At 28.3% G+C, this 16968-nt stretch overlaps 1 protein-coding gene across 3 annotated transcripts; it reads right to left on the bottom strand.

Annotated features, from left to right (window-relative positions):
- Positions 1-3249: 3249 nt before the first annotated feature.
- LOC107168898 (uncharacterized) lies at positions 3250-16757 on the bottom strand. 3 transcript variants are annotated; one of them, XM_089215681.1, is made up of 5 exons: positions 16214-16757; positions 6057-6202; positions 5331-5528; positions 4231-4367; positions 3250-3531 (listed from the first exon to the last, which is right to left on the bottom strand). In XM_089215681.1, exons 2-5 carry the CDS (start codon positions 6145-6147, stop codon positions 3355-3357), a joined length of 603 nt encoding a protein of 200 aa, XP_089071807.1. In that variant the 5' UTR covers positions 6148-6202; positions 16214-16757; the 3' UTR covers positions 3250-3354. The 3 variants fall into 3 exon arrangements, with proteins under 3 accessions (XP_089071807.1, XP_089071806.1, XP_089071808.1); XM_089215680.1 differs by having other exon boundaries at positions 16125-16756; XM_089215682.1 differs by having other exon boundaries at positions 16304-16756.
- Positions 16758-16968: the final 211 nt, after the last annotated feature.

Below are 16968 nucleotides of genomic sequence, written 5' to 3'. Positions count from 1 at the left end.
AATATACTTAAGTACAAATACAAGATATAACTTACAATAACAATGTTAAGTAGAAAATATCTTGTGTTCTATCAAAATAAGCTTATTTTGTTTGAATCAAATAATATTCCTACAACCAATTACCATGATTGTATTGGATCGTTTTCATTTATCTTTTTAAGATTTAACTCCATTTCCACTTTTGCTTGAGTTATAATGATGAAATAATTTTGTGAATCTCTTATATTATATTTTATAAATTTTATAAATTATCTTTTGTCATTACTGTCTTTAGTTGATTTTTTTGTGTTGGAATAAATATGTTATTACATTACCTATTACAGTCAAAGTTTTTGAATTAGGAAATAAAGAGAGATTTTATTTTATTTTAATTATCATACAAAGAAATAATATACAAAAACTGCATAGGTACTATTGAAGAACTCTTATTTTGAACTATTTATATTTCAGATGATACCTAGCTACTTAAAAAATATTATGTGGGTGTCTCAATTATTTTTAATTTAATATTATGTGGCACTAAAAATATATATTAATTTTTAGTAGGTAGGTATTATATTTTATAGTGAGAGGTTCATATTTAACTCAAACAATACTACTATGCATGCTGCATATTCAAACATCATAAAGACAATTATAACATCTAGAAGTTATAAATATTTAAATTAAATAAATAGGTAGCCAGGTAGGTACCTATGTAAATAGTTTCCAGTTGACATATCTTGCATTTAACTACAGAATTGTTGAAATAATTGTATGCTTTTGCAATATATCTGACTTTATTGTGCCAGACACTGCCAGTTAATTATTAATGTAATTCTTTATTTCCATAGCTACCTACAAATTATTGTGTACTTAATAATTTTAGTAGATGTTATATACAGATATACTTTTGGAATTATGTTAATTCTGTACCTACGATCTAAGTAAATAATAACAATAATAATAATATAAAACTAGGTATTTTACATAAAATGTTTCCATCATAGTTAATATTTGATTATATGCCCTCTTTCAATAAACACTGATCATTATTTGATATTTTTATATTAGAAATTTGAATTTAAAATTGTATCAATCAATCCCAGAAAAAAAATATTTAACACAAAAATCACTCATAACCACTCCAGTGGCAATATTTATGTCTACTAAAAATAATATTAATTTGCATGGATTTTTGAGAATTCGAAATGCGAATACCTAATAGGTATTGCTTGATTTAATCTCAGTGAACCACGGATCAAGTATATGAAAGCACTTCCATGATATTAAAATGGATAAGTTTAATAATTACACTTACGGGCTATTAAGTTAATAAAATAAAATATTTATACTCAATAACAAAATAATGTATACATGACTAATATTCATTAATATTGTACATAGGTTTATAACTCCATTTTTAATTCAAGCATTACCTATCACATTATCTGACTGATAGGAAATTTGAATAAAAGTAGTACTAAATCACTACTATAAACTGTACATATTTTGTAAAAATTATTATATTATTAGTATTATTTATATTAGTTAAATTACTTACTATTTCATTTAAAATCTGTCAAATTAAACTTTTAAGGTTAAATATTTCCTAATTTTATATTATAGTAATAATATTAAATACCTATCAAGGTGAGTCAACTGTCTGATATAATCACTAAATCATATGATAATTTCAAAAGTAGTACAAAATAATGATTCAGAATGGTATGATGATAGTATTAAAAATTCATTTGAATTTTATGATACAGAATGAAGTGTGTGTTTTAAAAATTGTATTTTAATAAAATATGTGATTACTAAAAATATTCAATCTCTCAAATTGTTCTGATTTACACTGTATTTTAATAATTATTGACAAGTCAAGTGTTCACAATTAAAACTACAATACAATAAAATTCTGATGATTATTTTATGATAAATGTTAATTACTAGTTTATATAAGTCCTATAACAGGTATGAGTCTATTTCTAACTTAAACAAATACATTTCGTAACATAATCTACATATCCGAACATTGGATGAAGACTATTCGGTTTCTATAATAGGTACACTCAATACTCAAATATATTTTTAAATTAAAGTGAAAACTGAAGGTTTAACTTATTATTATTATTTTACCTACTTCAGATTAAATTATTAATGCCTGGGCTAATTCACTGATGCTACTAATAGTTCAACTTCATATAGTTAATTGTTTTCCTCATTTATATTCCACTTCCATGTAACTGTTATGAAAGCTGATAGTTTCAGATATAAATTTTTATTAAATAACACCACTAGCTATTAAATTAATACAATATTCTTTATATGAAGTAGTTTTTGAATACATTAAATGATATCATAGCCTAAAATTGTATGTATTAGTTTACTATGTGCAGTAACTAACAAATATATTTTTAAATATTTTGTCAAGTTAAATTAGTTGTGTAATATAAAAATTTGTGAATTTTGGCACTGGATAATATATGTATACCTCATAGTTCATACAATTATATCCATAATATATAACTACAATAATTTTTTCCTGTCAAATAGGTAGGTAATAATGCACATTCTGTCACATCTCAAAGTTGGTGAAAGTTTCAGAAATTATTCCTAGAGATTAATTAACTCCCATTATATTTTATATTTATACTTTTTTGATACGCTTGCAACCTTATGCATGGAATATTTATATGCATGTATATATATATATATATATATATACCTATTTATATTAATAAATTATGAACAATGAGTATGGTTGAATAAAACTAGCTATACCTATATGGCTGTTAATAATGTACAGTTCAATTATAAGTTAGACTTTAAAATATGTGAGACATTGTAAAAACAAAAAAATAATTGGAGAGCTATTTACTCATCCCAAATTTTATTTTTGTATGCATTTTATGAAAAGTTCATATTAAAGTATTAGTTTTAGAAAGTGTTCAATTTTATGGCATTTCTATAAGTTTAATTTTATAAAATGTTATATACAAATATTAAACTGCAGGTTTTTAATTTTATCTGATAACTTCAAATAGGTACACTAAACTACCTAGTATAAAATATATTTCATTATTAGGTTCTGTCGTTTATAAAATATTTTGTTTTAACATAATAATCATAATGAAAAAAAAATACCTATAGGCTAGATTATTACCTAGTCTAGGCTGGTCATTCGTTTTACAGAAAATGGAAAGGTTTTCGTTAGATTACCAATTAGGTTATCTTACTACGATATAAATACAATACACATTTGAGTTATTTTTGAAGGTTTTTATTATATTAATTTTTAATGATTATTTAGGTCAATGTCTAAAACCTATTAATCTAGTTTCCAGAAGTATCTAGGTTCTAATAAAATGATTAGACTCTTATTTGGTTAGATAACAATCTCGATCTGCGCAATTGCAGTACCATGGCCCCATCGGGAAATGTCGTCTGTAGGTTTGACTGCAGTAAATCTGCCAAACCATGGCATGAATTGTCCCCGCTAACTGCCATACGGAACGTTGTAGCGTTGCTTTTGACCATATCGTGAATCTTCGGTATGTAAAAAAAAGAGAATATAAAATAATTAATCAACCTAATCATATTATGTGAAAAAGCTTAAATTAAAGGAAAAATTTGTATCCAGGGCGGAGAGGCAAATTCTGTCATTAGATCAAAATTATATCAAATTATCATTCATATGCCTTAAGAAAACAAATAGATAATAATTGTTAAAATTATACGACACCACCCTGGTCTAACCCATGACTGTCCTCTTAAAATACTTATATTAAAAATAGTTACGATAATATTTTAATAAAATAATAATATGATCGTATAAACTGTGCATTTTATACTATTATAGTATACGTAAGTCACACACAAAAATATATTATATGTTATTATAACGAATATAAAATTTGCAATGTAGCGTGTGGGTCGGAGAAAAAAACGTGCTGATATCCACTTAAGTGTCCGATAAAAATTATTGTAGAAAAAATGAACCTAACCTAGAATAAGCAATACTTTTTTAGAACAACATCTGAAATGATGACGAAATAAATTTAGGTACTATAGTTTGAGATAAATCGCAAAGTAATATTTAGTTAATTGAAAACATATTTAAATTTATTATATTGAATTAAATTGATGGAATGATATCTACCTACCTAAAATTAATTTAAAAACGAATTCAAATATGTTTTCATATGCACCAGTTGCCATATTAAATTAAAGTCATAATATACTCACAGCACATCTGATACTTGATTTGTCCTCATTGTTGTTGACTCGGCCGAATACCTGTCCAAACATAACTCCCTTCATGAATTCTTCTGACTCCGGCAAGGATGTTTCTGACTGACAGGAAAAGTTGAATTGTTCCATATCTAAAAAGTCACCCGTGGAAGACAGAATAAAAATATACGAGTTCAGCTAAAGTGTCATGGTTAGATGATTTTATATCATTGTAATGACTGCAGGCTGCTATATACGTTCGTGTCAATCCCTCATTGAATAGACAATCATCAAACAGTTTATCAACTAATATTTAGATGCTAAATTAATTTGACCAGAACTATGTTGTTGCCTGTGATATAGGGAGCTGGGTGGTTAGTCTAACGTACTGATGAAGCTGAGACAGGCATGAGTGCAATGGTTTTTATGGTGTTGTACAAGTTGTCTTATTAAATGTTGTATCAGAAGTTGCTAAAGAGGTTTCTTTTTAAGCATTTATGATTAAAATGTTGATGAAATTCATCAAAATCACAACATTTGTATAGCTAAAATTTAAAATTTAAAACAAGGTTTCTCATCGTTGTTTATACGATAATCAAAAAGACTAAATATATATAGATACATTTTTTTTATAGATATTTAAAGTAAACATATTATAATTATTCATGGATACTTGAAACTTTTAAAGTAAATTATTTTATTTTATACACACAACAATTTCAAATACAATGTTTTCGGAAAAAATACATTATTCAATCTACTGTGTATTACTAGTATCACAATAAATAATTTTAATAGCAATAATATCATAAAAGTATAAAAATATACTTAGTAATACCTTTACGCCAACCTATACTGTCTAACATATACTAATATACACAATATGTTATTATATTTCACGGAAAATGCGGTATATCGGGCCAAATGGCCCTGCTTGGTCTATATGAATTTCGAATGAAATGATTTAAAATATATTTAATATTCATATGCAACGTAGTATACTTGTTATATGTACTATTATTGAACTGAAATAAATTTCTTACGAATCGTTGTAGCAGCCCATATTATTAGGTGAATTCCTATAATGTACTAAAATAATAATTTGTGACATGTACCTTTCTCACGGCAACGTTGCATGCCATTATTCAAACTTCCAAGCCACACGCTAAATGATTTTTTCAAAACGCCTGTAGATTTGAAGTCGATTAACCCACAACCACCAATCTGTGGCGAATCCAAAGTCATAGCAGTGATAACAGACACTTGATACTCTGCGGCGGTAAACCCAACTTGTGGACACATATCTTTGACAACTAAATATACAATAGAATAAATTAGTATATAATTGGTGTTTATAATGAGTTAGAAGTGTTAGGAAATTAATGATTATAGATAAAAAGTTAAAAATTAAACATCACATGAAACCTAAAATAAATATATAATGCGATACTATGTATATTTCAGATTGAAAACAGTTCTTAGTTAGCACTTAAGTTCAGTTAAAATGTATTTGATAACATCATGAATAATTCACGGTTAAGTATAACACTATCCGGAAAATATTATTGAAAAATGAAAACATTAACTACTTCTGAAAAAAACTAGGCATCACGAATGTGATTCATTTCATTGAAAAGTTTGGTCTATCAAACTGTGCTTTAAACTATCTATTAATAATAATAAGAGTAAAATATTTAAAATAAAAATAATATTTTTTAAAAAACCAAAATAGGCATATTTTAAAATTGTCATAAAATATAATAACAGTAGGTAATAAGCTGAATGATATTATAAATTCGGTTAACTAATAACAGAATGAGAAAATGCTTTTAGGTACTTACTGTTACTCCCGGGAAATTCTTGAATCACTGAACCACTGGTAATGGTGAGAATAGCGGAAATAGACATAATCAATGCTACTACCGAAGTCATAATGGAGTTGCCTCTTGTAAATTTAAGACAATCGAGAAGACGAATAAAATGCAAGCTGAACAAACAGTTGAAGCAAAATTAAAAAATCTAAATGCGTGAAAGAAACGAGGAAGACTGTCAGAGACCTTGAAAAAGTCAGTAAGTACACGGATCGTACTGATAGTGAGAGACCCTTCGCGAGCTATTTTATAAGCGACCGAAGCGGTAGCGCTAGTTGTGGCAGTTAGTAGTCCCACCTAGTGGTTTTAGTTCCCCAGGTTCATATTATATTGTTGACACCACATTCTTGCAGTGAACAGCACTCCTACCCACCACACAATAATTTTAAAAAATACAAACATGTTTTTGAGTACCTATCGACTATCCATCTAAACATCAACCAATATGTTATAGAGCACATAGAACATAAATTAAAAAAGTATTGTTTGAACCACATAAATATTTAGGTATTTTATAATAAATTATTTTAGTGAACACTTACTTACGCTTTGTCGAGTTTACGCTTTTCCTATAAGTACGTGAGATTTTAAATGTCCCAGAAATACTGACTTTCCATAATAATAGATAATTATTGGTCAGTGACTGAATTTTGACGTCGGCCGGACGACACACAAAATACCATAGAAGCCGATCACTCATAATTTATTTTTAATCCAATTTTTATATTTTTTATTAATTTAAGTGCATAGTTGTTGTTTTTTTAAATGTTCAGAATAGTCTTTCCCGTTAATGTATATAAATAAATAATAAATATACATAAAACGAGTTTGTAAAAGTATCTATTTTATATTCAATCAAAATTGTTGGAGCTTTATTAACTACACCAAAATAATAAAATCGTTCAACGAGAATTCGTTAATAATTGGCTATAAATCTACTGTCAAAACTATTTAACTTTTAACGCTTATAACGCAAACTGTTAACAATACATTATCACTCCTCGTAGAATCTTAAAGTCGGATTTTAGATTAACTAAATAATATACGGGACTTACAAATTTAAGTGATTATAGTTTTTATAACAATTTATATAGCACTGATGCGGTATACTGAATAGCGGTATGCATACTACTGTTAATCTGCAAAAGGATTCATGGTGGTACGCAATAGGTGTAATATACTACGGACAATAAAAAAATTAAAATTTTTACTTATGTTTGTAACATTTGTTTAATATTATTTAATGTTTTATATACCTAAATAGAGACTAAAAATTTTAAATAAATATATTGTTAGTAATTAGTTGTATACATGGTCGATCCATATAATAAATATGAGTACTGAGTAATACCGAAAAAAATGTTTAAGAGGACGCCACACCCTCTTGTGTCATCTTCGTTTGACTCCGTTAGCTTAAAAATTAGAGTGAAAAGACCTATTACGAAACTTGATGGTAAGAACATTATTTGTGCTTTGTTGGAATTATTTTTAGAATGGTTCAGTTTTTAAATTGAGTTATGAGCATTTTTATTTTACAATTTATTATACTCGCATAACTCACTTAAAAACTAAAGTATCGTAAATATACTTCCAACAAAACACAGATTATATTCTTACCATCAAGTTTTATAATAGGCCTATTCACTCTAATTTTTAAGCCAACGTATAATGCTGAGCGTAAATTTTCTATGTTACGCATTTGTAACTTTGTATGACAAAGCCAACACATGCGGGTGTGGCGTCTCCTTAAGAGTCTCTGTTCTATTGAAGTATTATAAATAAGATATGTGGGCTATGGTGATTTGAACATTTTATTCAATAATGTTAAACTACCAAGATTAATAATATATAAAAATAACCCAAATATGATTAATACTAGTTCCATTATTACGTTTATTTTACATTTTTATAGAACCATTTTTAAAGACTAATCCTTAGTACAAAATATACTTTAATAACTATAAAAAACCACTCATTCGAATTTTGAACTAGGCATTAAATAATTTTCAAAATAAGTTATATACATAATAATATAAAGAAGCAGAGATTTTCATTAAAAAAAAAGTCGATTTCGCCACCAAAGACACTTCTCAAGTAGTACAAAAAATGCAGTCAAGAATATCACAGTACTAGGAACAAACTCCAAAACTTGATGGTTTTAATCTTATGAACTTTGGACTGTTAACGGTCTACATTTCTGATTAAGTTAAATCATACATCGTTTACTATTTGATCAATGTATTATAGGTATCTCTAATAATTAATGAATAATAATGATTTATTACTACACAGACATTTATATGATCCAGTCACACTTTGAAAATTGGCCGATTGAACTTTTTAAAAACTATCAGTATTGAAGATTAAGAAAAGTCTGCAGTTATATTGCAATCAAAATATACCAATATTTCTTCAATCATGTCGATGGAGGCTTGAAGCTATAGTCATGTGATCACACTTTTAGAAATAAAAATATAATTATTATGTCTTATTGAGACCGGTCGACCACTCAATCAAATTTTGTTTCTTAACTTCGATGAATTTGGTTTGAATATAAATTTGTTCGTAGGCCCACTATAGATATCCAACAATAGTGATCTCCTGGTGCTTAATACGTTTTTTATAATAATTTTAAAAACTGGTATGGAATAATCAGTAGAACAGTTAACCAACAAGAAAATTTAACTTATTTAATGGTTTTGTATTCTGAAGGTGATATTTTTTAAATAATAAATAAATAAATAATTAAAAATGGGAAAAAACTTGTCTTCGTATTTATAAGAAACAATCGTCTAAATCTTATTAAACAGCAATAAAGTGATGTCCCGTGGATACTCCAGACAGAGTAGGTATTATTATTATCATAAATTAACGACCAGTGCGACCGGCCGCCGCCATTGTATTGAAACCGTCATCATGACGCCACCCAAAAGGATCCACCACGTCACGACGCCCGTACCTGCACAATCAAAAACGAGTATTAATCTGTTCATATAGGCGACGGCGTGGCGGGACGACCGAACACGGAAAAACAGTTTTAATATTATTATTTTTTCAGTGTTGTACCAAATGTAGGCACTCACCTAGTCCGTGGTTGCTTTTCATTTCGCTGCTTACGAATTACATTTCGTATAAAAAGGTATAAAAAGGTATATTACCTACTAATTACTGCGTACTGAAGTTTTTTTTAGTGCATCTGAATTTCGTCCCCATTACCTGTGATAATGTGATATCTAAAATTTTTAAAGACGAAAACGGTTATTATTATCAATTGCTTCAATATTTTAGTATTTTCGATTTAATAAAAATGATTACGTTAAAACTTTGTTATTGATAGTGAGTTATGCTCTGTAAACAATCAATACAATTATTGTCGTTGTATAGTTTACATTGTTCCCTACTCCGCACGTATGAAACAACGTTGTCGTATTAACTTATGAGGATGCTATACACATATTTGTTGTCTCCGTCTCATATAAGTGCGTACCATATAGCAAATGTACGCTTAGCATAGGTATCGCATTTGATTCCGTTACCTTATAAATTAGAATAAATTGACCTATCATGAAACTTGACGGTAAGAACATTATTTGTGTTTGTATGTGGGTTTTTTACGATAACTTAGATTTTAAGTGAGCTATGAGCATTTTTAATCTACGCTTTTTTATATACGCATAGTTTGCTACAAAATTGAACGATCTAAAAAAACCCACATACAAACATAGATCCACTTACGTCGAATCACTCTAATTTTTAAACTAACGGAGCTAAACGTGATCTGCTTAGCGTAAATTTGCCATGTTATGCACTTGTAAAGACGGAGACAACTGATAGTTGTTTAGCGTCATCTTAAACAAACGTACAACCTTTATAATTTATATGGAAAAATTGTTGAAAACAAGACAACTCAGATTTTCGATGAAAATAAATCAGTAATTTTTAGAAATAAAAAGTTATCTTATACCTACCATAATATTTTTATTAAAATAAAAATTTCATAATACATACAAAAAAACATATATTTTATATCAGTAATGATTAACGCTATAAATTGTATACAGTTCCAATTAAAAATGGGAACGCATTTAGTATCCCCTCCGAAAAAAAAATCAGAAGGAATTGATGCCGTGGGACGCAATTTTTATTCAACATTTTATTTAATCGTGATTTGAAATTACACTTGGGTACCTACAGTTATTCTACGACGCAACTAGTACAGTTAATCAAACTCTTAACAGTCATCACAGTAATACCTAATATCTTCATAGATAAAACACCCGATAATACCCATAGGTATTCATTTTTTTGTCTGAATTCAATCGTCTTCCCAATTCCCAGGTAAGAAAATCGTATTATAATCAAACGTGTTTAGGGTCATATTATTTTATTTTAATATATTGTTGTTGTAATAGACCTACGTGTGCGGTTGTCGTCGTCAGCAGCTGGTTTTAGGTAATAGTGATATTATATTCCACAGTTCATGCATTATACGAACGTCGAGAAACGAAAATGAAATGAGAAAAAAAATATTATATGGGTACCCAAGTATAATAATTTATTATTATAAATCTTCTACAAATCCCACCGTCGCGTCGTGAGATTGGGCTGGGATATGAACAGCTGCAAATGTGCATTGTGCGGGCCAGAGGGTGCATAGGAATGTTCATCAACGTATCTAGGGGAGTGGTGTGCGTGTATCCATGTATACTGTATAGCGAAGAGAGGCGTATTTAATAGTAGGAATGTGACTGTTAAAAACAAAATAATATATAATAAATCGTCTATACATAGGTAGATATATTATATATGTATATATATATATTTTTTTTTTTTAAGTGGATTGGTACTTTGTAGGCGTTAGTAGACCGTTTAATACAAGGCTGAGCATAAAAAATAATATAAACTAAATGCTTTATTTTCATTTATACTACATAAATTATACGTTTACGTTCGTTGTTATATATTTATGTAAAATATTTTAGTTTCTTTAAAAGTTAAGTATTCACTGCGGTTTAACTGACACATACCCACACTTGTTTTTTTTTTCGTTTTTCAGTCGATCAGAGGCGAGTTTCAAATAACAACCACCGCTACTACACCGCCTTTCTGTGAAATCTCTCATAAATCTGTGGCAGTGGCGTCGGTAAGTCGGTGATAAATATACCTATACCTAATCCGATGGACTGCTCCTAAGGGGGCTAATCACATATTACCAACACGGCCTATGCAGCGCATCGTTTGTTACCATAATAATATATTAATATATATATTATTGTAATTACTTTCTTTTTTAAAACTAGTTTTATAAATTATGTATGCGTGAGATGTGCACCGCATTTGATTTGAACCTGTGGCAGGTAGGACGATAGTGCGATGCCTATCTATACAACTACGACTATTAAAATAAATTATGCGTCACCCGTCGTATATAGTTACCTATTACGTATTATCCACGCTTAAATGATGATTATGATGACGATAATATTAATAAAGTAATCATAATAATTATAATTATACATTATAAAGGTATATTCTATAACTACGTAGCGGCGGGGACTTTATGTTTTCATCAAGGGCCTCTACAAGGTGGGCTATTGAAAGAGACGATTCTCTATTTCGTGACTAAATGTTAAAAATATTTAGTTAACGAATAATATTTTATCATATTTTACGAAAATAGTTTATTTTAAAAATATAGCTATAACAATTTAAAGGCTGAGTGAAACGACGAGTGAATTATGTAAATTTTTTTGCTCTTGTTAATTGGAAAAAGTACTAATAAATGTCTGTTTTTAAATTTCAAAAATAGAAACCCGATTGAATTTGCTACCAAGAACTTAGGTAGGAACCTTAAAGTTGATGATCAGATCATTTTGATATTTTACTTCTTTTTTTTTAAATATTATTATCAAAATAATTGTTTGGTAGCCTTGGTTAGGAACTATACCAACTACTTGTAAATTATCCAACAAAAAATATTTTATTCAATATTTATTGTTTTATTTGTTTTCAAAATAAATCAGTAAATATCTACGTTTTTAGGTTAAGTAATTATATATGATTCTTATAATTTTTTTAGATTTGCATAATAGTATAAAACGATAGGATTTTCATATAAAAAAAGCGGTAAGTGGGTATTAATCTGCTGTACATTGGGGGTGGGGTGGACCTCTGACTAGGGTAGGTTAAATTTGAATGCAATGATAGGTATCAATGTATCATTGTATACGAAAAGCGATTCTGAACGGAGACGGTTTATCTGCTAGGATATATTATAGATTATTAAAAATTTTCAAATCTTAGATTTAAAAAGAAAAACTTTTATGAATTTCTATCTAAGATAATTTGAACATTGCCGTAATTTTTATGTATTTAGTCAAAATTTGAACTGTAAATGCTTATAAAAAAAATTTGTGACTATATATTTCTTTTATTTTTCAACTGCTATTGTAAAAATATGATAGGAGACTTGTATTAAATTTTCAAATCTTAGATATAAAAAGAAAAACTTTTATGAATTTCTATCTAAGATAATTTGAAAATTGCCGTAATTTTTACGTATTAAGTCAATATTTGAACTTCAAATGCTAATAAAAAAAAATTGTGCCCATGTATTTTTATAATTTTTTAATCACTATAAGAATAACTTATGAGAAACTTTGTATTAAATTTTCAAGTATTTTGATAGGGCCAAAAAAATTTTACCGGCACTTCAAAAAAATTGAAAATTTCAGAGGCCTATAAATAACTCAAAAAAGTCAAAACTTTTTGAAAATTTAACTGTATATAGATAACACTAATATAAACATTTGGTAAAAATTTTCAAGTATTTACAGTGATTAGTTTTTAAATTACAACCATATAAAAAAATCGATTTGGTCGAAAACTGATTTTGCGTAAAAATTCCCGTTTTTCTGTCATTTTTTTTTTTGTTTTTCTCGATTTTTTTGAAAACTATTGGAAAATGTTTACTTTTGACCTCTATTATGCACCAATGATATTCACTTTTACATCGGAAACCACCCCCAAAGTTTGAAATTGAAGCATTATTTCGACTAGTTATGCTGTACACAGACACAAAAAAAAAACACACACACATCATTGTAAAATCAATACATTCATCACTTCGTTCAGAATCTAAAAAATGTTACCTCCATCTTTCGGAAATTTTAAGAAATAATTGCCAAACCTTCTATGGACTATGTCACTATTATGAGCTATATTTAAAAGAAAAACACTTTTGCCCGTTTATATATTATAATAATAATATAGGTAACACCCATGAGATCACGCATATATATATTAAATTATAGTATGAAGTTTTTATCATGTATAGGTAAGTACCTACATGGTGGCACACCCGTCTCGCACGTCCAGATGTTTGGGGCATAAAAACACTTACCTACCTACATTCTATATTATAGAAAGCAGGCGGAGTGGTTTAAATACCTTACAGCGTTCACGATGAATAGCATTTACGAACACATGATATATTAGGTACATTACCTATTATAAAACCTGCTACGTAACGAATCTATGGGCTAGTGCATGGTGCTTATAACCAGTGCAGCTGTTCTCACAGATTTGAAAATGAACAAAGAAAATAATATATTATCTAAACATAATAAATGGTTTTGTTATTCGTGTCGGCAGGTGTCAGCAATATAGGCCTTTATACGAAATACTGCCCATCCACTATTGTGTTCGATATTTCGAACTGCACAATTATTTTTATAATAAACAAAATCATAAATCTTCCGCTACCTCAATCATCCTAACCTATCACCGTATGGTAACATCACAAAATTGTATTTTCAATTTAATATTATTGATACACCTATATTTTAGATCATGATTAAAATATATCACCCTGCGTGTTACCAATCTATAAGAGATGCGTAATAAAAAATTATACAATTAACATTCAGCAATAATTATTGTGCAATGAATATTTTATTTAAAAGGGGCAAAACCCGTATTTATTGTCTCAATCTTACAAACGCGCGCGTAACATAGCAAATTTACGCTCAGCAGTTTACGTTTGGACTCCGTTACCTTAAAAATTAGAGTGAATAGGCCTATCATGAAACTTGATGGTAATAGAACATTATATCTATATTCTAGTACCCTCAGTACTGTATTGTACATATATTAACTGTTACAATACGATATCGGTATTTTTAAATATAACTGAATGTTGATAGTATATTTTATTGAGGGACAAGTTTTTATCTTATAACGACCTCATAGGCGCGAATTGAGTAAAGTTTTTGGGGGGACTCAAGCCCCCCTCCCCAAAGGCCACAATATAATTAATACAAATTTTGGAGGGAAACGCTCTCCATAAAATCCCCCACTCACTGAGCAACTATCATTACGGATATTATATAAAAATACAAGTAGGTATTACATTTTTAGAATATATTTATTTTAACAAAATTCTCCGTTCTTTTTAAAACATTTAAAATATCTTCTGTATTTATATAATTAGATAAATCCCTCCCAATATGTAGAATAGATAGAGTTGAGAACCTAGTCTGATCCATAGTTGACCTTAACCAAGTTTTCACGCTTCTCATGGCACTAAAAGATCGTTCGCATATAGCTGAGCTGATGATGGGTATCGTGGTCGCGAGTTGCAAGTATTTGTACAGGTTAGGATATACTGTTGGACTAATAAGCTCAATCATATCTGTTATATCTAGACTTCTATAAGACTATAATAGATGTTTGTGAGTTGTGACTGGTTTATCACATATAAATTACTTATCTATTATCAATTATCAGTTTGACCACGAGGCACCATATAGCATGTTATATATCTATGCGAGGCACGGACTAAGATATGTATTTTTAAAAAGATTTATAAAAAAAAACTATCATAATAACAATTTTTTTTCAATAATTGTATTTTGTAGTTTGGTTAAGTTTAAAAAAAAAATACATATTTAGAACTACAGGATATAAAAATTAGTACTAATTACTAGATTTTGAACTGGGGGGCCTTGATCAAAATCTGGGGAACTAAGTCCCCCAAGCAGCCCCCCTCCTATTTGCGCCAATGAACGGCCTAAATGCGATAATCGCTCTATAGAACACATAGAAACATTATAACAAATATAGACATTTGTTCACTGCTACGTTAACTTACTTTTATTTTATACACCTATTTATCATATAACATTATAAGTAAACGAAAATTATGAAAAATAATTAAAATTTCAGTCAAATTAAAAAAAATCGCCAAAATTGCATTTATTGCAATACAATTCTTTTTTGTTCAAATTAAGAGTTTAACAAAGCATATTTTAAGCTCATTCAACAATAAATATAAGCATTTATAAAAAAACATGCAAAATGCAACAACTTCACTGACCTAATTATAATGATAATATTACGGGTGAGGAACTGAGGAGGTTGGTAAATTGGTTCAAAAATTATATTTTTAAAAACCAAAAATTTCATAATTTTGTGGAAATTATGAGTATTTTATAATGAAATGATATTCAAATTTTAAATATTACATGTTAATTTATTTTACCAGTTATATGTATTATTTTAAAGATTATTTTTCGGAAGTCGATTACCTTATCGGTACTTGTTTACGCCGAATATGGAAATAGTTCCCAAGTACTTATATACTTGTATGATTAAGTATTATATGAATATTGAATTATACACTATTTATATGCGTTATAAATATAACATTATAATAGGTATGCGGGCCTTGGTTTCTTTCAATTCAATTGCTGCAGTAGTTCCACCGATAATTATTTTACAAATCATTGGCTTTCTTTCTCATTGTACTGGTATATTGTATTCATATTTTATGTACAATAATAGAAGTTTGAATGTGTCTATTTTTACAGCCCAACTTTAGTTTATTAAAAGTTATATTAGCATTATTAACTGATTATTTCTAAAATACGTTATAATGTCTATATAATAATATTAAATGTATAGCTGTTAAACATTAATAGAAAAACAATCTCGTACACTTCAATAGTTTGACCAAGTTTGAAAATCATTTTTACATACAATAATCCAGTGGCGTAGCGTGCGTTTCAGCTTAGTGTATGCATTGAAGTTGTAAGTTAATAAAAGCGTAGCCTTAAAATATAACTAACGTAGTCTTAAAATATAACTCGAAACTAGTTTAAATAGTTTTAATTTAAAAACGATATGTCACACTTATAATATAAATTAATTATACGCACTTTACAACTTTAAATAATAATTTTTTAATATAACATTATAGCCGGCAAAATATACGATAGACGGCTCTATGCAATAGCGTATGCAATACTGATCCAGCATACACGAGTGACGTAAACACGACCGCGAGCATTCTATGTTTTGTTATTAATATTATCGATAAGAAATATAAATAGCTGTCGCTAAATGTCTGTACTAGTATGCAATCGCCAACGTGCATACTGCGTACATAATGAACATGTTACATGATAGGTATTAGCCATTAGATATAAATATGACGGACAATAGCGCGACGCGGCCGTAGTGTTGCGGATTAATCAATCCTAATGTACTTAGAAGAAAATATACAAAATATTATAATATTATAAAATATTAAATTAATACAATCTAACATGTTTTTATAAAAATATTACATTATTAATACAAAAAAAAATTATTATTTCAATTTGGGAAGTGTATGCTGTGCATACACAGCATATGCACACGCTACGCCACTGCAATAATCGCTTTAGGTATTTGTGTTATATATTATTATATGATGAATCGTGTTAATGTACTTTCAATACTACTCATTAAAAAATTATATTTTATTCTATACCAAAACTACCACACATATTTTTTTGAACAATGCTTAGCAATTTAATATTTTTATTTATAAATAGAAACA

Source organism: Diuraphis noxia, unplaced genomic scaffold (genome assembly GCF_037042655.1).
Source record: "Diuraphis noxia isolate RWA-SAM2 unplaced genomic scaffold, SU_Dnox_SAM2 contig0001, whole genome shotgun sequence".
Classification (NCBI taxonomy): Eukaryota; Metazoa; Arthropoda; class Insecta; order Hemiptera; family Aphididae; genus Diuraphis; species Diuraphis noxia.
Note: the sequence above shows the minus strand (reverse complement) of the source record. Positions and strands in the feature narration are given on the sequence as shown.